The 26,374-nt window shown below is 39.4% G+C and overlaps 1 protein-coding gene across 3 annotated transcripts in view; it reads left to right on the top strand.

The window, feature by feature from the left end:
- Positions 1–3,550: 3,550 nt before the first annotated feature.
- znf385c (zinc finger protein 385C) overlaps positions 3,551–26,374 on the top strand; it is a 414,328-nt gene continuing 391,504 nt past the window's right edge. The window contains exon 1 of one of the 3 annotated variants that reach the window (XM_043674952.1): positions 3,551–3,676. In XM_043674952.1, coding sequence (XP_043530887.1) covers positions 3,631–3,676 — 46 coding nt within the window. In that variant the 5' untranslated portion in view covers positions 3,551–3,630. The remainder of the gene's footprint in view (positions 3,677–26,374) is intronic. The other 2 variants (XM_043674956.1, XM_043674954.1) reach the window with 2 other exon arrangements.

Below are 26,374 nucleotides of genomic sequence, written 5' to 3'. Positions count from 1 at the left end.
TTAAATATGTCAATGAACTAATAATTCAGAGGCCCAGGCTAATAGTCTGGGGAAAAAAGTGAGGACTGCAGATGCTGGAAACCAGAGTTTAGATCAGAGTGGTGCTGGAAAAGCACAGCAGGTCAGGCAGCATCCAAGGAGCAGGAAAATCGATGTTTCTGGCAAAAGCCCATTCCTGATGAAGGGCTTTTGCCCGAAACATCGATTTTCCTGCTCCTCGGATGCTACCTGATCTGCTGTGCTTTTCCAGCACCACTCTGATCTAAAAACTAATAGTCTGGGGACATGAGTTCAAGTCCTACTTTAGCAGTCAATGGATTTTAAATTCAGTTCATAAACCTGGATTAAAAGCTCGTATTAAGGAAAGTAACCATAGAACTGTCAATGGTTGTTGTTTAAAAAAAAATCTGGTTCACCAAAGCCCTTTAGGAAAGGAAAGTCACCGATCTTGCCTGGTCTGACCTACATGTGACTCCAGAGCCACGCAAACATGGTTGGCTCTTAACTGTCCTCAGGAATGGCACTCAGCTCAAGGGCCATTAGGAGTGGGCAACAAATAACAACCTTGCCATTTGTACCCACATCCCATGACAGAAAAGCACTAAGACATGATGGAAAACATATTTTAAAATCTATCTATATTAAGTGAACTTTTGTTTAATTAACATGCAGTTAAAGTAAAACAAAGAAGTATGAATGCTGAAGATCTGCAACAAACAAAAAAAAGTTCTGGAGAAACTCAGCAGACCTGGCAGCATCTGTGAGTAGAAAATAGTGTTAGTGTTTCGAGTCAAGTAACTCTTCTTCAGTTCCAGCAACTTCTGTTTTTGTTTGATGCAAATGATGTATATAGGTTTGTGAAAGTTATTAATTGTTGTGTTCAATAAGCAAAAGGACATTTCTCTCACTGAGAAATCTTTGAACATTAAAGTGCTCCCATAACTTTAAGAGTATGACAGGTTATGACAACATTACAATCTGTTATTTTGGAACTTTCCCAAGCTCTCAGTCTGGCATGCAGCTCCTCCTTTTATTTATGCCTCTGTCATCACCTGCCCAAAGGCAAATGGGAGAAAACTGTCTGAGATGTTGACTGACTGTAAATTCTGCTCTGACAGTGGGTTCCGCTGTAGTAAAAGCAAAATACTGCTGTTGCTGAAAATATGAAATAAATACAACAATAAAATGCTGGGAAATACCCTGCAGGTCTGACAGTATCCTTGGAGAGAAGCCAAATTCATCGCGAAAGTAAGGGCCTCACCAACCTTTATAGATGCACCATAGAAAGCATTCAATCAGTGCTCATAATGGCCAGGTACGGCAACTGCTTTGCCTAGGACCTCTTAAAAAACTACAAAACATTGTGTGCACAATCCAGACCATCACGGAAGCCGACCTCCCATCCATGAACTCCACTTACACTTCTCGTTGCTGTAGCAAGGCTGCCAACATAATTAAAAACCCTTCCCACCCTGGTATTGCTCTCTTCCAACCGCTTCTGTCAGGCAGAAGACAGAGACTTGAACACATGCACCAACAGGTTCAAGAACAGCCTTTTCCCTGCTGTTATTAGACTGCTGAATGGACTGTCTAACTTCAAATAATGTTGATCTTGCTTTGTGCACCTCCTGTGCATAACCTGTATGCCTCACTTTGTCTAAGCACCCTATGATCTGTATATCCTTGTTTGCTATACTGCTTGCAAAACAAAGCTTTTGACTGTACTTAGGTACATGTGACTACAATAAATCAAATCAACAAAATCAGTTAACAGTACAGGTCAAGGTGATTGGAAGGTAAACCCTTCAGCATCAATGCCCCTTAACAGCACTGTGTACCCTAGATACTTCGGTAGTAACTCACCAAAGCTCCACCAACTGCATCTTTCAAAATCACAGCCTCTTCCACTAGAAGGACAAAGGCAGCAGGTAGTTGGGTACACTACCATCTGCAAGTTTCCCTCCATGCCACATACCATCCTGACTTAGAATTTTATCGCTGTTCCTTCACTTGTCAAGATCCTGGAACTCCCAGCTTAACAGCATTGAGGAGGATTCTTACACAACACGGACTGCAGAAATTCACAAGGGCAATTAGGGAAAAACAATAAATGCTACCCTAGCCACCAATACTCACATTCCATGAATTAACAAGAAGACAGTATTTCCTCTGTCCTGCCACTCTACACATCCTACAACTGGAAAGAAAAGGTCCAGCATTGCAAAATTACAAATCAGGCCAGAAGATTACTTATTTATTTAATTCATATGTGGGGCATTCATAGAATCAGAATCCCTACAGTGCAGAAAGAGGTTGTTTGGCCTATTGAGTCTGCACCGACACGCCAACAAACATCCCACCAAGACCCAGCCTTGTCCCTATCCCCTTCACCCCTTATTTTACCATGGCTAACTCACCTAGCCTGCACATCCCCCAACACCACAGACAATTTAGCATGGCCAAACCACCTAACCTGCACATCTTTGGATTGTGGGTGGAAAGCAGAGGACCCAGCAGAAACCCATGCAGACACAGGGAGAATGTGCAAACTCCACACAGTTACCCAAGGCTGGAATCAAACCCAGGTCCCTGGCGCTGTGAGGCAGCAGTGCTTGCTACTGAGCCACTGTGACATTCTTAACATGTGTCACAGAGATGTGTAAAGAAGCATTTTGTTTTATTCATTTGTGGGATGTGGGCATCACTAGCTGCCTGTCCCTAGTTGCCCTTGAGAAGGTGGTGAGCTGCCTTCTTGAACCACTGCGGTCCACCTGCTGTGGGTTGACCAACAATGCCATTAAGGACTTGAATAGTTCAGCAAGTGCCATGAGGATGCCACATGAAATACAGAACACATGCAAACATTTGAAATAGGAGAAGAAATAGGCCATTCAACCCCTCAAGCTTGATCCACCATTCAGCACCATGACACGTGAATGAATGAAGATGTGACAGTATTGCCAGGTCAAACAGCATCCAAGGAGCAGGAAAGTCAACGTTTCGGGCCAAAACCTGACGAAGGATTTCAGCCCAAAACGTTGACTTCCCCACTCCTTGGATGCTGTCTGACCTGCTGTAGTCTTGCAACTTCACGTCTAGGGATTCTTGAAGTCCAGCATCTCCAGTCCTTACTGTTGCCTAGTGACAGGATTGCCAGTCAGATTGTGTTGACAGAAGCTGGCAATGAGACTACAAATGTTTGGATATTACAGGTGTGTGGGTGTTGGGGGTAGGGTGTGGGAGAGGGAGGAGGGAGAGACCTGGCGCAACAGTCTGATCAAACGTGCCACTTTCCTTGGTAGAGCTGCACATTGATGGTACTGGAGGATATTATTTTTCTCACGGTGTATCTCACTCAGTTTCTCTGTGAATTAAGAAGATATCTGCAGCAGGAGAGATGAATGATGATGATGATGATGATAATGATGATGAGGCTCCCTTTTTGCACAAGCTGCCCACCGTGTGGCTCATGTGCTTACAGGTGGCGCGCGCCTAAAGGTATCGCTGGAGCCCGGAGCCCGCGCGCCCCTCCCGACCCTCCCAGGCGCGCGCGCGCCCACATGCACGCGCTCCGGGAATGTGCCGCTATCGGCGGCGCGCCTACTGCTGCTCAGTCTGGATTGAGAGACAATGTTAGAGGCAGCGAAGGAGACAGAGCTCGGGATCAGCACAGGAGGTAGGGTGACTCCATTTCCTCTACCTACAGGCACATATTTATGCAGCTTATTTAATATATATATATAAAAACCATTTCACATCAGGGAATAATCACATCTTTTTAAGAAAAAGTACTACTTTTAAAAAATTTCCAATAAAAAGAAATCAGCTGTGATGTCCTTGCCAGTCAATCTTGAGTGTGTGAATTATCTCTGAAGAAAGTGGAGGCTTGAGGGGTCCAGAAAGATTCAGGTTTGGGACGCGGGGAGTGAAAATGATGCTTTTCCAGTCTGTTCCAGGGGGAAGTTTATTTTAGCTGCCTTTTATGCATTGCTAACATTATCTGTCACGGATTTGATTGCAGAATGACTAATCCCTCAGCACCTCAGAGATAAACTTGTGCTGTCGACCTCGTTTATATCCTTAGATGTATTTCGCATGATGTACATTATCGGCGTTATTTCTGCATATTAAGGAGCGAATACCTTGGGAATCTTGGGCTGTATTCTGAAGGAACGTAGCGGAAACAATGTAAATAGCCGTGTTTGTGAATCTCCGTGTTCCTGTGCGCAAAAGTTTTACTGCAGGGAAATTGCATTTCATTAAATAGTTTCTAAAATTGGTTCAAATCATGGAAGCCTTGGGGGATAGTCAGGGATGTCATCACATTTCAAACAGCAATGCAACTGGAAACGTTGGACACTTTTTTTGCTTTCTGTTGTCGAACCAGTTTTCTGAAATACATCTTTTGGTGAAATATCTTTCACACATCACAACTGCTATCTAAGGCGCACCTCTTGTCTTTTCCTCAAACAAGTATCTTCGTAATCTTGGTGCGATTGAGAAGGAGCTCGTTTATCTGGAGGCTTCTTTTCCCCCTCCGTGCCTATTTATCTCCCTGAGTTGTCAAGTCATAGAGACGTACAGCACGGAAACAGACCCCTCGGTCCAACCCGTCCATGCCAACGAGATATCCCAACCCAATCTAGTCCCACCTGCCAGCACCAGCCCATATCCCTCCTAACCCTTCCTATTCATATACCCATCCAAATGCCTCTTAAAAGTTGCGTTGAGATCAGTTGTGGTAATTAGAGGGAATATCCCTATAGGTGGATATAGATGTGTACTTTGGTGATCATTTTAATGACATTTTTACCATTATGAAAATAAATAGTGTGCATCTTTAATGACATACCAACTTTAGGATTGTTGACTTTTTTTAACACCGTGAGTATTAAACCCAATTTTAAGTACTCTGTAATGCTTCTAATGGACATGTTGGTTATCTTAATATGTGAATTGTGTTTATATAATGGAAATTTCAGAAACGTGCTAGATACAGTTTAAGTTTTAATGTATTGCTTTTATAATGGGTAGACATTAAGTCTTTATATTCGTAAAGAGGCAAAGGAAAAACTCCAGGATTTTTCAGTACATCCCAAGCTCATCCATGCAGAGGTAAGGAGAGAATTTGGGAGGAGAGGGATGCATGCATACTTCCTATTGGATAATCAAGACCAACAAACCAAATGTGATATTGTTCTAGTTAATCTTGTGTGAATGACCTCAGAGAGTGGAGGCTGGAAGGGTCCAGAAAGATTCAGGTTTGAGATGCAGACAGCAAAATATCATGCTTTTTCAGCCTGTTTTGATTGGTTGAGCCTACAGGCACAAATTTCTCTAGAATATTGGTGAATGCAGCCAATGGACCCACCGACTCCAATGGAGGAGTAGTGTTTACAAAATCGGGCAGCAGCATGAATAATTTGTGGTCTTAAATATATTTAAGTCTTTTGTTTGGCTTGGCATCTCTCCACTAATTTCAAGTTCCCATTAGTTCTTATCCCTGAATAAAGGGGTTGGTTAACTTAGTTGACTGGCTTGTAATGCAGAGTGACACCAAAAGCATGCATTCAATTCACATGCTGGCTGAGGTTACCACAAAGGATACTCCTTCTCAGCTTCTCCCCTCACCTGAGGCATGATGACCCTCAGATTAAACCAGCACTGATTGTCTGTCTCTCTCTCTCTCTCTCTCTGATGATAGAGCAGCCCTTAGTTCTGTGAGTCAGATTCTGAAGATTTAACCACAGACTAGGAGAGGATTTCTTTTACTTGGGAATTCAGTAGAGACACAGTCAGCTTTCACAACACAAAGATTCTCAAGAAAGCAAAAGATTCTCCCATCTACTTGTTGTGCTTTTACTGGTACACTAACTGTTTCTTCATGTATTTAACAACCTACTCAAACATCGGGTGGTCATACAGTTCTGAAGGAGGAAATCTCTGAGAATGCAAATTGTTAATGGATTGTTAGTTATTAAAGAAACCAATATGTTCTGTTGTCAATATGGAAGAAAAATGACTCCCCTTGAGGTTTACTGTCACAAGCTAAACTCATCAATAGGGCAATTTTAATGATCATGAACATTCTGCTGTCTCTCCTGTCAGAATATTAGGTCAGTGAGCTGATTAAGGTGTGCTGGGATTTTAATTATGACAATCAGTTGACATGTGGTGACATAACTTGTCAGCACACCTAGAGTAAAGACAGTTCCCACTATCTTAACCAGTAGGATAATAGTGATTGAACTATCTGTTTGTGGCATTTCACTACCTCCTTGGTATGAGTGAGTCAACTAGGCTAAAATTAAAACTAAACTTTTGATAATTTAGATCAAAAGACTCTTCAAGCCACCTCCTCGCTCCTTCATGCTCACACTTCGGTCAGAAGATTAACGTGTCAGAACGACTGCTGGTGACATGATTAAACAAATGGTTTGACGTATTTAAACACGGCTTTGCCTGCTATCTAAATGCAGACATTAACCCATTTATTTTCAGTAACAGACAGGGGAATGCTATATGAACGTGTTAAGTGTTTGCTATTTCTGCCAGCAGGAGGTTTTCGGTTTGAGAACATAAACAAGATGACATCGTGCTTAAGAGGTCACAGATTAACAGATTTGAGCCATAGGTTTGCAGACCTATGCTATTCAGAATAAATGGATGAACTTGCAGGTTACATTTGTTATCGGCAGTGTCTGTCCCTCAGCTGGAGGAGGATGTCTACTCAGTGTCACATGCTTCTGCAGTGGGTCATCACTTGACTCAACAGGCCAATTCTCAACCCACAGATCTTTTGAGTAAATGTAGCAGGATGTCCCATGAGGTAGCGGGATCCGGAGTGCAGGATTTGCTTCCTTTCCTTTCTTTCTCTGCCACCGCTCTGCCTCATTATTAAGACAATAGGACTCAATGCATGATGCTGCTTGATGGACAAGTTATCTCCATTTTGAACAATTGGTAACAAGTTCCTCCCAGTCATTAATGTCAGTGTTGCCATGCTTCATGGAGAGCTTCAGAGTGCTTTTGATTACATTTGTGTCATTTGGTGAAAAATAAGAATTGTATAATTTACTGTATATTCTTTTTGTGTCACCTTTCTGATTTGGCAGCTGTTATCATTACCTTTTGCCTAGTTTTGCTTATCCATATTCTCTGGCATTCTCTCTTAAGTAAAGATTTTTGCATGCTGCAAACCAGTTTACCAAACTTTTATTTTTGCTTAATTGCAATCATTCAAACATCATGATGTTCATAGATGCTTCTGAGGTGAGACGAAGCAGTTTTGGTCTATGCAGTGCTATTTGCAGATGTAAAATATCTTTTTCTTGCTGCTTTGTTGTGCACAGGATATACTCGTGTAGAAGTCAAGATTCCAACACTAAAGTTTTTTGTCAAAAAGTAGGAGGTTGACAAATATGAGTCACATTTTGGGGGGTTGGAAGTTCACTGTCTCCCATCATCATGCTGTCTCAGTGTTGTTTCCACTAACAGTTCCCACTAACACTGCCCCTCAAAAGTACCACACACCAGTGAAGTGATGGCCTTGATATCATATGTTACTATGCTGAGACATGAAGGAGACATGAATATCTACTTCCAATGATGTGTTACTCCATGATTCTGTCAAGACGGTTTGCATCAGAGCAAGTTTGAGCTCAGTGCTCAATGGGTGGTAAGTACAAGGAGTTGGATTTTTGGGTGTAAAATTCATTTCCTAAACTTATGCACAAGATTTATGAAACATGACTATATATTGGGGCAAAGGCTGGGATGACAAGATCAACCATTACCTGAGTATGTGCAGTATTAGTTTGAAAACAATACCAAGTAGAAATTGATTTTTTTGGATGATATGTTAAATGAAGTGTGACTGTCTGTGCTAAATGTTCAGGTGGCTATTTAAAATTCCGTAGCATTTAGGTTTGTGCCTGAGAAAGAGCACGGAGTTCCCCAGATGTTTTGGCAAGCATTTTCCCCTTGGGGAAAAAAAATTGTTCGCAAAACAGACCGATCAGTAATCTCCTTGTTTCTAGGAAAAATTGACACAAAATGTATTCTCTTAATGCACAAATAATAACATGATATCAACAACATAAGATTATGACTGCTTTACCAGTCCAGCATAGTGGCTACAGCCCAGAGGTTTTGTGTGGATGCAAAATAAAATATATGAAGCACTGGGGACTGTGACAGTATGGTGGTATGCAATCTGTCCCTGCTACCAGTCTGCAGTAAAGACAATTTGATAATAGGTTTGTCCACTTTTCTCTTGGCACACTGAAGGGCACCATCTGGTGTATGGGGGGGGAATGCATGGATTTTTAAATATTAATTTAAAAACAAAAAATATTATTTTGCAGCACAGGTTACACCTATCAGCCTATATGATAACAGCTTTAGCAGCATTTTGTTGCAGTGCTATTTTTGTTTCATATATATAGATGCTGAATATTTAAAATGGAACACTCATTTCTTGTTCAATCATGGCCCTCAGAAAGTGTGCTCCTCATGAAGAAAGGGCACCAGTAAACAGACCTAAAGTGGAAAAGCGAGCAACTGCATACTCAAAACCATGACAACAATTACAGAAGCAATAATTTGCCACTGCTTTCAGATAAGACCACAGTTTCTAATATATCACTACATCACCATCTGTCGCATTGCTTTAATCTGTGGTGATTCTCATCATATCCCTGTTTTCTGACCTTGTGTCAGCTGTAGTGCACATCATTTTGTTTCAGTGACGGTACTCTCGCTTTTTCAATCAAAAAATTGTTGATCAGTTTTGGTGTAGAACTTTGGCACAATCACCTCACCTGGCAGTGTGTTCTGACAGAGGCACCAGCCAGAAGTCTCCTCTAATATACAATGTGAATTTGGGTGAGAGCACGGCAACGATAAACTGCAAGGGGTGAGGGTTATTTCCGCCTCCCTGTGTACCCTTTATTTGCCTGCCCTGTCTGAGATTACTGCTGATCTCTCCTCCACCACCAGTTGTATGCAGACATTGGCTAGAGCATTCAGTTCTGGCCAGTTTACGTTCTGTTAACAATCCCTGGGGCTGCCAAGGGAAAGTGATGGGAGGTGACAAAGCAGCTCTTGCAGTGTTCCCAAGGAGCATGAGGTCTAATGGACCTGTCCTGGATCAGACCTGGTGAGGCTCTAATTTTCAGCCAAGGTCTTTTGTTGAACATTACCTTTGGATACTCAAGCCATTTTCTTTCTCACCCCAGCACTTTTTTATAAATTCTTTCACGTGATTTGGGTATCACTGACTAGGTCAGCATTTGTTGCCCAGAGGATAGTTAAGAGTCAGCCACTTTGCTGTGCATTTGGAGTCATATGTAGGCCGATCCAGGTAAGGAAAGCAGTTTCCCTTTCCTAAAGGACATGAGTGAACCAGATGGGCTTTTACTGACCACCAGCAAAAGTTTTACTGTTATCATCAGACTCTTAATTCTAGATTTCTGTTGAATTCAAATTCAGTTCAAACATGGGCCCCCAGAACATTAATGATGGATTAATAGTCTAATGATAATACTCACCAGGCAATTGCCTACTCCTATAATAGTTAGGTGGCATTTGCAACTAAAATTGTCATCTTTAAACATATACTTGGTGGTACAGACCTGATGCACTGAATTGTCTCTTCTATACTGTATGATCTTGTAATACACTGACAGCTTTCCTCTTTGTGGCATGACTTCTGCTTGGCATTCTGCTGTGCATTTCTAATTAGTTTGACCTGAGGAAATACGTCTGAGTTGGGAAAGAGTTTTGGTGGGGTTGATGGGTAAAACTTTGCCACATTATTGCTACATTGTGAAGAAAATATTCCCAGTCACTGTCTTTCAGAAGAATGACTGCCCCAAGATGTTTCTTCAAACCTGTCAAAGATCCCTTGAGTAGATTTGATGAAAAGACTGCTTTGTGTGCCCATAAAATATTTATTTCTCAAGTAACACATGCAAGTGATCCTATGTCTTAGTTGTGATTTTTTTAGTTGTTGAAGTGTGCAGATTACTGACATTTGTAACCTGCCTACAACTGTTGCCTACAACACTTGGAGGTAAATTCATGACCTGGGAGGTACTTTAGGACGTCCTGATAATCCACAAGATTTCTGGCTGTCCTTGTGGTATGAGCTAAAAATATACCAGAGACTCATTGGCTCCAATCCAAGACTTAAGCCTAGCTTCATAAACCAGTTGTGATTCCACTGTTGTTTGTTCACACCCAACTGTTGAATCAGGATTGAACCAAATGTACAGAACACAAAATTGTTGTAATTGTTGGATCTTCACATATGTCATCTTTTAAAATTAACTTCTGAAGCACACCAATGCTATTTACAAAACTTTCAGGACTAGCTAACATGGAGTGAGTTCAAGTGCATTAACAACTTATGCATAAGGACAGTTGAGTGCTTCTTAAAATCAGCATAAGCTGAGGATACAGGAAATAATTGAGAATAGCAGAAAAGATACTGTCACTATCCTAACGTTTATGCTTTGTCAATGTATGAAATTTATTTTACACTTATTTTGTTTAGATTTCTCTGTGTAGCATCAGTGGGGAAATGATGTTCATTATAATGCTAGTGATTTGGTTCTTTATAGGTCATGGCACGGAATGCTTTGCTACAATGTTTGAATCAAAAGCCACTACATCTTTAAGAGAATAGTGGATTAGTAGCTGAAAGCAGATGGAGATAAAGAGCTATAAGGAAAGAGCAGGGCTGATTAGTTTTGCAATGCTTAAATGAAAATCGGGCATCGACATGATGGGCCAGTTCCCACCTCCATAGTTCTTTCATTCTTTGGTCAGTTTTGCTGAGCCGATTATGTATTTCACAGTTCATATCAGGAAGCCTGGAGGAGAAAAACTGCCAAGGAAAAATAGCATAGCAGGAGGACAGCCTAGAGACAGAAACACTGCAGTGAGGAACAAACCGTGAGGAACACAGAGAAGTGTTGAGAAAAGATAGATTGAGGGGCCAGAAGCCAACTGAATAAGCATGAGGCAGTAGAAAGGTTGGCATATGTGTGGAAATAGTCAAAAATGACATTTCAGGCCAATGATAAGTGAGACTAGCAAAACACTGTTGGTATATGGAATATATTGTATGGAATAAACACTGTTGAATATAGAGCTGTATTTGCAAGAAGGAATGGTTGAGTCAGGCACCATTGTGTTTTTCTCCCCAAGGGAATAGCTGATTAACATTTGAAGGTGGATGGAGATAGAAAGCTGTAAAAAGTGTTAGAACTAGATTGCTGAAGTATATTTGTGAGGCCCCAATTTTAACTCTCTGCAGGTGCACAGGTTTTGAATGAGTTAAAATCTCAAATGGTACGTTTGCAGTAAGATTTGTAAGGACTTCTTATGAATGGTATTATTTTTGGCACTATACACACTTTTTCACTGCTACAGCTGACTCCAATATAACCATTTGCTTTTTGCAAGTTGTTAGTGTAAAATTAACTGTGTGTTAGATGTTGAGTGTGCTTTGTGATGACAATCTAGAGAAATATTTGATCTCTATAACATGGTTATGCATTGAGTGGCACTACTGGGATCAGGTATTTTACATATGATGGGAATAAATCCTGTCTGATAAAGATGCTTTGGAATCTTATTGTTGAATCAAGATTGAACCAAAAGCACAGAACACAAAATTGCTAGATTTTTATGGAACATGTTTGTACCTAACTTTAATTTTGATGTACGGTTTAGCTCTTACCTCTGGCCATAACAATAGTAATTTATATCAGATTTTAGATTTCTATTCCGATGGGACCCAGAAACAGCTGTTGTTATGGTTTTAAATAGGAATTTAATTAACACCTAGTAGATAACAGATATAATGTTGTCAAACATCTTGCAATAAATCTAATTTCAGCCTTAGTCAAATGAAGTGCTTTATAATGTTTTTATAGCTGATCATTGTTTTAATGGAAGCTGGAATTTTTCTACATCTATATTCATTAAAAACTAACAACATGAACGTGTCTACATGAATGATGGTTTGCCACTTTCTTGGATTAGTTTAAATTGTGTTGCAAATACCATGACACATGACTTAAATATTTCATGTGCCTTCAAGACATAAATGTCATTACTCCCCTTTTGTCACATTGCATTAAAATACTTTAAAGGAAAAGCTTACATGTCAATTGAACAAGTAGAGTTAAGTGCCTTTTCATTCAAACTAATTTGAGTTTGTGGGAGAGAGGTTCCAAAGGAATCTGGCTGAAGTGAAATCTCTGGACGGTGGTGATAGGGATCTCACCCATCACCTGAAGAACTGGTATAAGAGCTGGAAGGGCTGATGTACAAAGCCTTCCCTAGGATTGAAAAAAATCACCAGGGAATGGAAGTCCCACCCACAGACAGCTGCCCATTAATCACAGGGCTTGACGTGTCACCAGGGAGGTGGTGGTTACTGCTGGTAATGCACCTACCTGAAACTCAGGGGAACTGAAGGGTGCAGGTACAGGTGAGTAATGGCTGGAAGGCCTTTTAGCAGGCCTCCCCACTCCCCTGAGTTTCTTGATAAAGCACCGCTCATGGTGCCTTTGAACAAGGAACATCCCCTGGGATACAGCAAGCAACCCTAACATGGTTTGTTTCTTAGGCTTCCTGGATAGAAATGTCCTTATCTAGGCAGTGGGATGAGGACCTTACATAGCATTAATTAACCTCTTAAGGGTCTGATTTGGTGGTTGAGAAGGACAACTGTGCTTCTTGCCCTGGAGCTAATTAGGCCTGGGAAGGAGGGAAGGCAATGGGATTTCCAATACCCAATGTCCTGTGCACTTAAGTGCTCTCTGCCACAAAGAACAACATAGAAGATAGGTTTCATTATGCCCTACAGCAGTATTTTTATAGCTGTTGACTGTTACTCAGAAAAATACAAATAATTTGGGTCATGTATTGTGTATATTGGGGTGACCATGGTGCTGTGTAATTTTGGTTGGATGGTATGTTAATTATTTTGATTTGAATTAGGGGTACTATGAAAGTGAATCTAATTTCTAAAGTGCAAATATTTTTGTTGTATGAAGTGATGGAAAGTACAAAGATTTTTCAATCATACTTTTACACGAGGCTGATCAAAATGGAAGTCACAAAGACTTATAGATAGGATGCAAAATGCTTAAGAGAAGGGACAGCATTACTGAAGTTAACAACTGAAACAGCATTTAGGCTTGATAGGTCATGGCTGAAGGAGAAGAGGGAACAGACAGTGAAACAGGATAAGTATATGGGATGACAATTGTAGAGGATTAACACCGATGTCGACTGATTAGATCAAATGCTCAGTTTCTGTGTTGTAATTTCAATGTAACACAATTGTAATGCAGTTAATTCCTTTTCATGTCAAAGAGGTACTCAATAAAGGGAAAAGCAAACAGCACAGACAAGATTGTTTGCACAAAAGGATAAATAACACTTGAGAACATGATAGCTGGAGTACTTTGATGCAGTTCCTTAAAGAGCATTATTAACAGACACTTGAGAGCAGGTGACCTGTTTTCCCATTTTAATTAGATTCCCTACAGTATGGAAACAGGCCCTTCGGCCCAACTAGTCCACACCAACCCTCTGAAGAGTAACCCACCCAGACCTATTCCTCCTAACTAATGCACCTAACTCTAAGGGCAATTTAGCATGACCAATTCACCTAACCTGCACATCTTTGGAGTGTGGGAGGAAACCGGAGCACCTGGAGGAAATTCATGCAGACACAGGGAGAATGTGCAAACCCCACACAGACAGTCGCCCGAGGCTGGAATCGAACCCGGATCCCTGGCACTGTGAGGCAGCAGTGCTAACCACTGAGCCAACAGCATTGGGAAGAGCGTACAATGCATCACAATTGTGCACCTAAACTGGGAAGAAATAGATCTATTATTCCCCACTTCCCTCTTTTCCCTTTTAAAGAAAAATTTAGAATGATGCTGGAGCTTCATTCAAGTAGGTGATGCCCTAGGGGTGCAATCACTAGAACATTAATCCAGGTAATGTTCTGGGGACCTGGGTTTGAATCCAACCATGGTATCTGGTGAAGGTGAATTCAGTAAAAAAAAAGTTACAATTAAGAATCTGAAGACTATAAAACTGTGGCTGACTGTCAGGAAAATCTCACCTGGTTCACGCATGTCCATTAAGGAAGGAAATCTGCTGTCCTTATCTGATCTGGCTGATATGTGATTCCAAATGCACAGCAATATTGTTAACTCTTAATTACCCTCAATTGTAGATGGCAAGTAAATGCTGGACCTTCCAGTGACACCTGTGTTCCATGAACAAGTAATAAAATGTGACTATTGCCCCAAATATCCATGTTTAGAATCAAAACAATGAGGCCAATTTTAATTTATCATAATCAGGGTTAACAAAGTGCCAATGGCATTAAAATGGATGTTGTGAACTTACTTCTAGGCTTGAAATGTGTCAATTCTATATCCCTCTTCACAGATACTGCCTGACCTTCTGAATATTTCCTGCAGTTTCTGGTCAGGTTTGTAGACTTACTGTTCTGTTCCACTCAGGAGCCTTTCCATGGATTGCTACTGCGCTCATTTATATATACCAATGAGTCTCTTTACAAAATAAAAAATGTCATATACACTGCTTTGGGCCTTAATTACAATTTCAGGTGATATATGTAGGGAGTGCATCGTTATGGACTAGGCCAGACCGCTCCAAACATTCTTAAGCAGGCAGCCCAGACAAAAACTTTGAAATTTGTTTCAGTAAGTGTACAGAGAAAATTACCCGGAGTAAGTTAGCTAGGTTTTAAAACAGACAAAACATTATTCACAAAATTACACAACGAAACACAAAGAACAGAATAAAGAACCTCTGCAGAACTTAGTCTATCCAAACTGGACTTAATGATGCTTTCCGAATATACACAACAGTCCAAATAAGCAAATCCCTTCAACACAGTCAAAATGAAACAAAGGCTTACAGGTTGAAGTTAGAAGGGCAGAAGGAAGAGAGTTTAGCAGCCTTTCTTCACATAGCCAACAGCTGAACTCCCTAACTAGTTCTGGACTGAACTGTTCAGCTTAATCTCAGTTTCCACCCCACCCCCCCTTTCATTATACAGGTCACTTCTAAACATAAAAGCTTTGACCTAAAGTCAAAGTTGTTTACGTATAAACAAAAAAGCCTCTCAATACCCTATTATCTCTGTACCAAACCCAGCTGTTTTGGAGCCCTGAGTGTTTTATGACCCCTCTGAGAAAAATCAAGGACACTGTATCCTTGAGTAAAAGAACAGCGTTTAGAAAAAGAGGACTAGTTTTCTGACAAATTGTTAATAAATATTCAGCTCTTGTATCATGCAATTGAGTAGATGAATCTGTGGTACTTTGAAAGACTATTGCTAGCCACTTGATAAATGGCCTACAACTTCTTGAAGATATATTTCTTAGAGCCAAAGTTAGCACTGAACATGAAGTGTGCTAAAATTAGTATAATTAAGTAAGTCAAATGTATGAATTAATGTAAGAATAAACTAAAGGTTAATGTGTTTTCTCCTGAGAAAGAGCCACATCTTTGAAACATCAGCAATGTGAAATCAAAAACAGGGTTAGGAACTGTTTTGTCACATATTTAGTAGAAATGTGATCATGTTTTGCAAAGAAAATAGCATTAGTGTTGCCAGATAGAAATTGCCCTGATGTTAGCCAGAGGCAGTTGAAATGCTATTTTGTATATACAAATAGATTATGTATGTTAGTGAACATGATAACTGTTCTATAATCAAGGATGTAAAGTTTTCACAACACACACACACATTCTACTTTTCACTGCAGCATTATACCAACTATTGCCCCTAAGGCAGAAATGTGCATTATGCCATCTGCTCCTCCACGAAGAAGTGTTTCCCCCTCATGGGAGAGTCTTGAATGAGAGGGCATAATCTCAGAGTAAGGAGGTCATCCATTTAAGACAGAGATGAGGAGAACCTCTTATCAGAGACTAGTGAATCTATCTGTGGATTCTTTACCACAGAGTGCTGTAGAGGCTATGATCATTAAGCACATTTAAGGCTGAGATAGACAAACTTTTAATCAGTAGGGGAATCAAGGGTAGTAGGGAAAAGGCAGGAAGGTAGAGGCAAGGATTTTCAGATCACTCATGATCTTATTGAATGGTGCAGCAGGCTCATAGAACTGTACACAACGGAAACAGATCCTTTGGTCAAACTCATTCATGCTGACCACATATCTTAAATTAATCTAGTCCCATTGCCTTTTAAATGTTGTTATTGTACCAGCCTTCATCACTTCTTCAGGCAGTTTATTCCATACACGTACCACCCTCTGCGTGAAAAAATTGCTCCTTAGATCCCTTTTAAATCTTTCCCCTCTCACCTTAAACCTATGCCCACTGGTTGACTCACGGACCAAATGGGCTACTTTTGCTCCTCATATTATGTTCTTACAGTCATAATGGTTATAGTACACATGATATGCCATGCAAATGTAGGCAGTGAGATCTCATGGCCAGCAATGGGACTTTTCCCTCAGTTTGCATTTCTGATTCATAAATACAATGAATCTCATCTGGATTTTCAGTAAACTGCACGTGGTTAGTCTATTGGACAACAGGATCTCAAATGGATAGTTAATGTGTCCTGCAAAAGCAGTTTCCTGTAGGACTTTTAGGGGAAAGCAAAACACATTTTAAGCCTTGATGATAAAAAGGAAAGGACATAAGTCCGGGTCAGAATGCCAAGATAAACTGCATCTTGACATTTCAGTGCAGGTCAGCCACAAATTAACTTTGCTCAAAAATGATTATGCAGATTAATTCTCAATGTTTAAATCAATTGTCACATATTGATTAAAATATGCAAACCTAATGCTAATTGCAGTAAAGATTCAAAGAAAGCATTAACATTTATTCTGTTTCTGTGTCTGAACCAAGCCCACAGTCAAACACATTCTTTCTAGCTCTCACTTGGGTTCTTACTCTTGGTTCATCTCACACGCGAAAAAGGTCAAGTTTTCATCTGTGCTACTGAATGTTATTGTATTTTAAGTGATTTCTGATGTATCTTATATTGGATTAAATTAGATTAGTTTAGATGGGACTGGGCCAACTTTCTCAATCATTGGCTATTTGCTTTTATCTGAAGCATAATGTTTAACCTTTGAGGCATCACAGTTTACCTCTACATGCTTTGGTTTCAATGTTGTTACATAAACTTTGGAGGTAATGATAGAAACTGCAGTCTGACATTATGGGACAGACTACAAATTATTCACAGGTATCAACATATTTAATTGATGACCTATGAATAGCTTTCTATAACATAAAATCTGTATAATTACCATGAAGATTTGCTGGTTCTGTAGTGATCGAGCCTATTGTTGCTTTAGTTCTGGGACTTACAGTTGGAATCCAGCTCAAGAATCTCATTTGTTTCCCAGTGAGTGCAATATTGTTTAAAATTCAGCACTAAAATGCCTTTCTTACTCAGGGAACAAAAAGATTGACTCTGATATAGCAGGATGCCATTTTTCACCTGGAATTCAGGCAGAGTAATGCAAAAAAGAATCTTATTTTACTTTGTATTGTACTGTCCTGCACTGCTAGTGAAGCCCCAGTGCTCTTGATTTTAGACATTAAAAGAGGTTGACTTGAGTACATATAAGAAGGCTCTGATTAAAATCATGACAGGGTAAAGTTAAGGGGTTCATGCATGTAATGCTTAACTCTTTAAATGAATATAAGATGAGTCAGGATTAATTCCAGACTATCCTTCATAGACTGGCTATCTAAAATATAAGACTAGCTCTCCAACATTGTGCATTTCTCCAGCATCCATTTCTACACCAATAATCCTGCTCTTATGTTAAATATTGTGACCATATCTCTAATCCTGGGAATGTGACTTCTCATGCCTGTAATGTCGAATAACAATAAAGAGAAAAATAGAAGGAAGGATATATTGGGATTTATGTGTAATATCATTCCATGGTCAATGCTTTAGCAATTTGACTTGATTGTGTGGCAGTCTTAAAATAATTCCAACTGAATGATAACATGATGTGTTTACATAGCAGTGCAGTATCAATAAAGGCTGCTTTGGTGACAGAGTTTCAGAGCAGTTAGTACTTTAGTAGCATAGTCAGTATTTTCCTTTCATTTTTGATTTGTGCAGAGAGCCATTTATGAGTGATGTGACTGTTCTTTCAGTGAGCCTATTGGCTGGGTGTGATAACATCATTTTTCAAAGGCAACTATTGCTTTAAAAGTATGAGCAGTATTTGACAAAGAATTCAAATAGAAAGTCTGATTGCTTTGTGCTTTTTGCTTTTTGCATTCAAATTCTTAGTGTATAAATATTTTGTAAAGTTGGCAAAATTGCTTGTGGGACCTTCAGAAAATCTTCCAGTTTGTTCCATTAATGTATAAATTTAATTTTGCATGTAAGTTGGCTATTACATATTTCTCTTCTATGATTATAAACTTTTTGGCTTTTATTACAATTTTATACTTTTATTCTATGTTTGGTAAGGTTGGAAGAAAAATTATTTTGTTAGGTTTGAAGAGAAACAGTCAATTTTTCACTTGCATCATAATAATGGCTCAAATTGGGTCAGTTTTGAAAGATCACCATTCATCATTGATTACACCTGAAGCTGCCTACCAATTTTTTCATTGGTTTTGTGTGGCACTTCAAAGTTTTTATGGATCCTTTTCCAATTTGGTGTAAATCCAGGGAATCTGTGGTATGTATGAATGGATCAAGCAAGAGCATGTTCCTTCAACCTAACAGATTGAAGAATTCATGCTAAGACATGCCCAATCTAAACCAGGAAGTACAAGTTATCATATGTAATTCAATATAAAATCTAGAAAGCGAAATAGGAAGCAAAGAAAAATAGGATTAAAGGCGGGAGAGATTAAATGAGCATAAATAAAGTGTTTATTTATATTTAAAATATTACTAACAATTATTAAGTTCTAAAGGAATGAGGTTCCACACTTACGCAATTAAGTTTCCAGGGCTAGAGAGGTTCATTAAAAGTAATTGAGATTTTGTTGCCATATGAATATACCAACCTGAATTATTTCTGTTGTGTTTGTTGGGTAATTATTACCTAAGTACCACAGCTTCATACTTCCACACATTTAATCACCAAACAATCAGTGAGTGCAGCAATTGTGAAGCTTGCGGAGGTGCAGGGTAAAGTCACATAGCTGTTTCTGGACACCAGGCTGCCAGTAGCCTCAATATTAATTATTTTGCAATTTAAGCTGTTATATTTAGATTCTGGAGCCTTTTGGTAAAATTATGTATACAATACAATTATGTTTAGGTTCTTGAATCTTATGTTCAATCATTAAACAGGAACAAAATAACATTAGCAATAATTATTGAATTTATATTCAATGATACTGCTTCTCATTTCATTTACAGTTCTGTGCAAGTCTTCTTTTCTAGCATCATTAATAGCTATCAGTTCGATCATTCCATTTGGAAGTTGCAGCTCGTTGATGCATTAATATCACTTCTGCTAGCTGATTTGCATTAATGTGTTTATATCAAATAGGATCTAGAATTACTAGGTTCCAAGTATTGAGGGAAATGATTTTATAGATTGCTGCCTGGGGTTGTAATTTCTAATTTGCCACTCATTTATTAACTTTTTATATATTTTTTCATATTAGATGTTCAGGTACATTGTGCCAACTATCAAGTCACTTCTGTTTTTGTCCCGATTGAGTTTACCCATATTTTTCTATTGTGACAACAGTGGTGGAACACTTTTGGTGGAAAGGATGGAGAAACTTTCGGTATTCACTGTCATTCCACTTTTGGAACTGACAACAACTTCTGGAGTCTGCACATACACAGTTAAATGTCAAATTCAGAAACTGCTGTCAGTGGATTCTAGTCTTCCCCAAAGTATGCACTATTGAGATATCTCCACATTGCAATCAATTAAAAATCACTGAACAGATGAAAGTATCTCACGTATTTAAAATCGCTGTAAAAACTCCTGAAAATGTTGCATCTTGCTGATTGAGGTCCAACAGGGATTTTAACTGTCATGCAACTCATTTGTGGACATAACACTGTAGTGACTATGCAAATTACAATATTCCTAATTTATGTGCCTGTGGGCCATTCCAATATACCACGGGTGAAGTCATCCATATTAGTTGATCCTCAGTAATGGGATGTATAAATCTGTTTTGTGGTTTGAGATTGGTCTGTGTCTTCACAAACTTAAAGAATTCCTGAACTTCATTGAATTCATGGCTTTCTGATTCAGAGGTGGAAGTGCTAATACTGAAAGAAAGCTGATTCTCTAACTATGTCCTACAGTATACCTGATTTAAGTTGTAAACCCATGTATGAAGTGTGTAGAGCAGCAATAAATGCGTGTTCAGTCATTAGTCTCTTTGAAAGGAGTGGAAAGGAAAACAGTTGGAAGAATAGATGTCGCATCTTATTCAGTTCAGACAACAGTCAAATCTAAACTTTCCACAAACTATAGATACTATTTATACCTTTGATCCTCAAAGAAACTTTTCTTTTTACATTGTTTAAATGGTTATGAAGTCACCTCATAAAACTGATGTCCTCTGTTTGCTTGACTGTGCAGACCTTTACAAATTAAACCCCTGCCTACTTAATGTATTCTGTTAGGGTATCATTTGCCTTGTATTCATGCCAAAGTTATAACAGTGCCAACAGATCAAATAAATTATTTGCTGAAGTAAATCTAAATTATGTGACTTTGATCATGTAGATGGCAAAACAAAATCCAGGTACCACTGAATTGGAATGATCTATGCCAAAAATAAACATTGATATGTTCAGTCTCTATTATATTGTTGATTATTGTATGAATTGAGGAAAGAACAACAGTTTTAACACTTGTAATCTGGCCCAGATTCAATGGCAAACAGTTTATTTCTTCATCTGTTTCATGCTCTCGTGAGGCTTTTTATTAGTGAGTTCAATCCACTAACTAATGACTGTTTCCCAGAGCAGGTAAGGTTCTGCAAATTTCTACTGCATGTTTAATGTCTGATTATTAGGTTTTAGATCATAATTATAATCTACATGAGGTGTACCATCTATCCGTCCCATACAGGAACTTTTGCCCTGTGTATGTGAAAGCCTGTACGGAGGGCAGAGAGATATTGAAACACAATCAATACAGTATGACTCAATTTGGCAAGAGATTTTCAAACATAACCTCTTAAGGAGCATAATGAGAATCACAGTTTTATGCTTCAAAGATTACTTACCTTACTGTTAATAAGGTGCCCATTAACTTGTCCCAGAAAACAAAGTGGATACAAAAGATATCCCCTGCTTGAGGAATCATTGAGCCCTTAAACTAGGTCTGCTGTTTAAATCTTAAGAATATTTTCTGGACATGCGAATTAAAACTCCTTGTGTACATTCTGTGTGCTTGCAATCTGTATGCAGGCTTTAATATTGAATTTGCACTCACAGAAAACTGGAAAAAATCTTGAAATATTTGCAGAGATTCCCAATACATCAATGCCAACATGAAGTTCAAAACTAACATTACCTAAAAATGTCCCTGCCCAATCTGAAAGTATGCTTTTCTTTATATTACTTTTATGATTGCTTCTTTTTTGCCTGCTTGCAATCTGATATTCTTGTTGGAAACAGGAAATTATAGTTGCCTGGGAAGTGGTGCGGTTCAAGAATTGAAAACAGAGAGCAATCAACTGACTTGCAAAAGTCAGTAGCCTTTCTTAAAATCAAGTGAATTTATTCAACCAGAATAGGCAAGTGTGAGTGACTAATGACTGGACTTTTGTGTTCCATGTTTGAACTCCGTGAACTTTCAGACTGTCCCCTGATTATTATAGAATCCCTCAGTCTCAATTTATTTCTAATGAAAGCATTGATCCAAAATACCTTTATGAAACGTTCTAATTGGAACAGTATTTCTAACAATTAATAGAAGTAATATCATACATTAAGGGAACAAGGATCCAACAGAGATGAAAATTCCAACTGTTCATATTTTTTAAACCTGTTTGCAGTGAATTTTGAAAACCACTCAGTAATTCCCTTAGTTAATGGAAATGTTTTCAGAAAAATGTAGAGTTGCTTATTTTAAAATGTTAAAATCATAGCTGATAGGGTGAAAAAGAGCAGAGATCTATTGGAGTCCACTATCCATACAGAATCCAACCAAGAAATCCAAAAGGAAAGATATAACCTTTTCACATCATTTTCCCCCAGATTTTATGTCAGTGTCTGGTGGATTCATCCCCATTCGCGCAAATTCTTCCTTGCCATTATTAGACTGATGAATGGACTCTCTAACTTCAAATAAAGTTGATCTTGCTTAGCACGCCACCTGTGGAATGTAACCTGTATGCCTCACTATGTCTCAGCACCCTATGATATGTAGGTCCATGCTTACTATGATCTGCCTGTACTGCTCACAAAGCATTTCACTGTACTTAGCTAAACGTGATTACAAAAAAATCAAAGCAATTGAAGCTAACATGGATTTCCAGGACTGTAGGGGCCATATTATTATCAATGTGATTGTCGGATCTTAGGTTAACATTGCACTTCTCGCATCCTCAGGAAATCTCAGTATTTCATGACTAATGAATTAATTTGAAAGTTAGGTAATTTGATCATGCATTCCTGCAAGCAACAATGTCATGTCTGATCTGCTTTTGATGGTTTTGGCTGGAAGATTAATGTTACCTTGGACACTAAGAGAATTTATTGCTCCTCTTTTAATAAAACATATAAAAACTTGCCTTTACATCCACCTCAGCAAGTGTTTCATCTATAAATGCAGTACCCACTGAAATACCTAGATAAAGGTAAAAGCAAAATTGGCATTTACTCCAGAACTAGAGTGTTATTTCAATGCACAACCTCCTGACTCAGGTTCGAGACTATACTTTGATAAGTGCTATCTTCATAAAAGTAGTTGTTTTCATTTTCAATGCACCAATCACTGAAGTGTTGAATTTACACTGCGCTAAAATGATATTCCATACAGAATGGTCACCAAACAATATGTGTGAGATAACCTCTTTGTGTTATTCAAAAGTAGCAATATAATTCTGATTAACCCTGCTCAGATGCACCATGATAAAAATAATTACAAAACAGATATAAATCATGACATTATTTTCATGGAAACCTTTTACAGCCTTGAAGAAAATAAATTTCCAATGAACATTTAGAAAACTGAATGTTGTAATTTTAATGCTGTATGTATGCAACGTTGTAGGTAGCTCAAATCTTTCCAAGTTGGCGTAGTTACCTGGTGCTGAAAATGTGTTGCTGGAAAAGCGCAGCAGGTCAGGCAGCATCCAGGGAACAGGAGAATCGACGTTTCGGGCATAAGCTCCGAAACGTCCATTCTCCTGTCCCCTGGATGCTGCCTGACCTGCTGCGCTTTTCCAGCAACACATTTTCAGCTCTGATCTCCAGCATCTGCAGTCCTCACTTTCTCCCCGTAGTTACCTGGTGGTCTGGTAGCATAGTATTATGGTACCAGGATTGAGCTTTATCCTGATGTAGGACAAAACACTGTCGGTATTATTTCATTGTTGTCAGCATTAAATGCAAAGCTCTCGGTTCTACAGAAATCACCTCAGTACAACTGATATAAGGATGGTTTTCCTTAGGCAGGTATTAACAGTGAAAACAGCATGCAATAGATTGGACTAGGGAATCCCCTGACCGACGAATCGTATTTGACCTATCACATCCAGTTGTGAATGGTGGTGGACAGTTAAATGAATAACAGATGGTTGAAGTTTCACAAACATGCCCATTCTCAATAGTAGGGAAACTCAGCACAACAATGCACAAGACAAGGCTGAGGCAATTACATTCATCTTCAGCCAGAAAGGTCAAGTGGATAAACTGTCTCTGCCTCCTACTGAGATCCAATAAGATGGCACAGTGAAAGCACTGCTGCCACACAGCGCCAGTGACCCGGGTTTGATCCCAACCTTGAGTGACTGTGTCGCTTTTGCACTTTCTCCCAGGTCTGTGTAGGTTTCCTTCAGGTGCTCGGGTTTCCTCCCACTGTCCAAAGATGTGCAGGTTAGGTCGATCAGCCATGGGAAATGCAGGGTTACAGGATTGTGATAGGGAGGTGGGTCTGGGTGAGATGCTCTTCAGAGGGTCCATGTGGATCCAGTCCAGATGGCCTGCTTCCATACGGTATGGATTTTAAGATTCCCTGACCAGTTTTGCTCTTCTGCCATCTGCCTAGCTAAAGTAATTCCTCCAAGTAGTAAAGCCAAAATTTACGCAGTTTATTAATGCATGTGTTGTAAACTTAGTAAACAGTTTAACTATTCCCTCTTGGCTTTCTGTTAATGTTGTGCCAGATGATAATAGAAAAGGACAGAAACTGTCATGGACTTGGGTAAAAAGCCAGCACTTCAGCTGTGTTTAAACTCTGTTCTTATGGTATACGGCACAAAGCATTATTACATTATGCCAAAAGGTCTTGTTGGTGATTATCATATGGTCACAACCATTTGCATATACATTTTAGTGCATCAAATGAAAGACATTAAAATGGTGCTTTTTGATAAAAACACAAATGCTTATTTCTTTAAAAAATATCTGGTGCCAGCTGGGGTTTTACAGAAACATTAACCCAGTTATTTTAAACGGATTTGGTGCCCTTCTGTAAATAATGAACGAAAGAATTAAATGAGTGCATTTCCCAGCTTCAGGGTGAACAGCTTGGGTAGACTCAGTGTAATTTCTGACAAATCTTTCAGAATATGAACTGGTGTTACTAACTTGTATCTGAAAAGCTGAGGAACTAGGCTTCAGAATGGGAGGTTTTGTGCATTTATTGTTCCCAATGTCACAGTTTGGATGAAGCTTAACTAAGACAAGCCAGATTTTGGCATTATTTTCAAATTTGTCTTTTAGCACAGTGTCAGTCCCTTTGTCCCTGAAATGTGGGAACAAGAACTGGGTCATGATGTACCATGACACATGTGTCTGACTGCTGGCCCTTAGCAACCCAACAGATAAGTACTTGTCAGATGATTGGTTTCAGTTGTCTGTCAGGACAGTTTATCAGCTAAACTCAACATATGTGTTCACTCATAAGCCAAATGATGTAGTAGCTTAGGAAATAGGGGGAAAAAAGCTATGTTTAGTCAGATATTATAATGATTTGGCTAATGATACTATAAGCTGTCACAAACCATGGCAAACATGGATACATGAATTTATTAATATGCATTCTGTTGAATAGTTCCCTGACCATCTAAAACACATTCTAACTGAATCAAAGGCTGCTGAACTAATGAAGTGCATGTGTAGGTAATTGAATCTTTCATTTAAAATGTACAACTGAATATAAAAGAAAATGTACAATTTACAGCTCCGGAGATGTATAATAACATCTCTGAACAGGTTGATTAGGAAATATCTTGAAATGTACAATTGCCCATTCATTAGTTTCTGACTCTGGCTCACAGGTGAACACTAATTAAATGCTGGAATGGCAGGGATTGAACAACAAATAGGAAGTTATTAGCTCTCTTCTGCAGTGAAAGCTGCAATTCGAAAAAGTAATTTGTTTCTTTCTACATTGAACTTGCAAATGATGACACAAAGGGCAAAAAATTATAACTTAGTGTGTAACAGAATTATGAGCAGGACTGATCCCTGTCTGAGAAGCAGGATTTGCTTTTCAGTACATGAGATGTACTGGTTTCAGCAACCTCATCACCTCAGGATATCTCCTACCCACAGCTTCCAACCTCATAGTCCAGGAACCCCGCACTGCCCTATTCTACCTCCTTCCCAGGATCCACAAGCCTGACCACCCTGGCCGACCCATGTCACAGCCTGCTCCTGCTCCACTGAACTCATCTCTACCTACCTCGACACTGTCCTATCCCCAATAGTCCAGGAACTCCCCACATACATTCGTGATACTACCCACGCCGTCCACCTCCTCCAAGACTTCCATTTCCACGGCCCCCAACGCCTCATCATACCATGGATATCCAATCCCTCTACACCTCCATCCGCCATGACCAGGGCCTCCAAGCCCTCCATTTCTTCCTCTCCCGACATCCCCAACAGTACCCTTCCACCGACACTCTCATTCGTTTGGCTGAACTTGTCCTCACCCTTAACAATTTTCCCTTCGAATCATCCCACTTCCTCCAGACCAAAGGGGTAGCCATGGGCACCTGTATGGGGCCCAGCTATGCCTGTCTCTTTGTTGGCTACATAGAACAGTCCATCTTCCGTAGTTACACCGGCACCACTCCCCACCTCTTCCTCCGCTACATTGATGACTGCATTGGCGCCACC

The sequence above is a fragment of the Chiloscyllium plagiosum genome, chromosome 33 (genome assembly GCF_004010195.1).
Source record: "Chiloscyllium plagiosum isolate BGI_BamShark_2017 chromosome 33, ASM401019v2, whole genome shotgun sequence".
NCBI lineage: Eukaryota > Metazoa > Chordata > Chondrichthyes > Orectolobiformes > Hemiscylliidae > Chiloscyllium > Chiloscyllium plagiosum.
The sequence above is the reverse complement of the archived record's forward strand: the minus strand, read 5'-3'. Positions and strand labels throughout refer to the sequence as shown.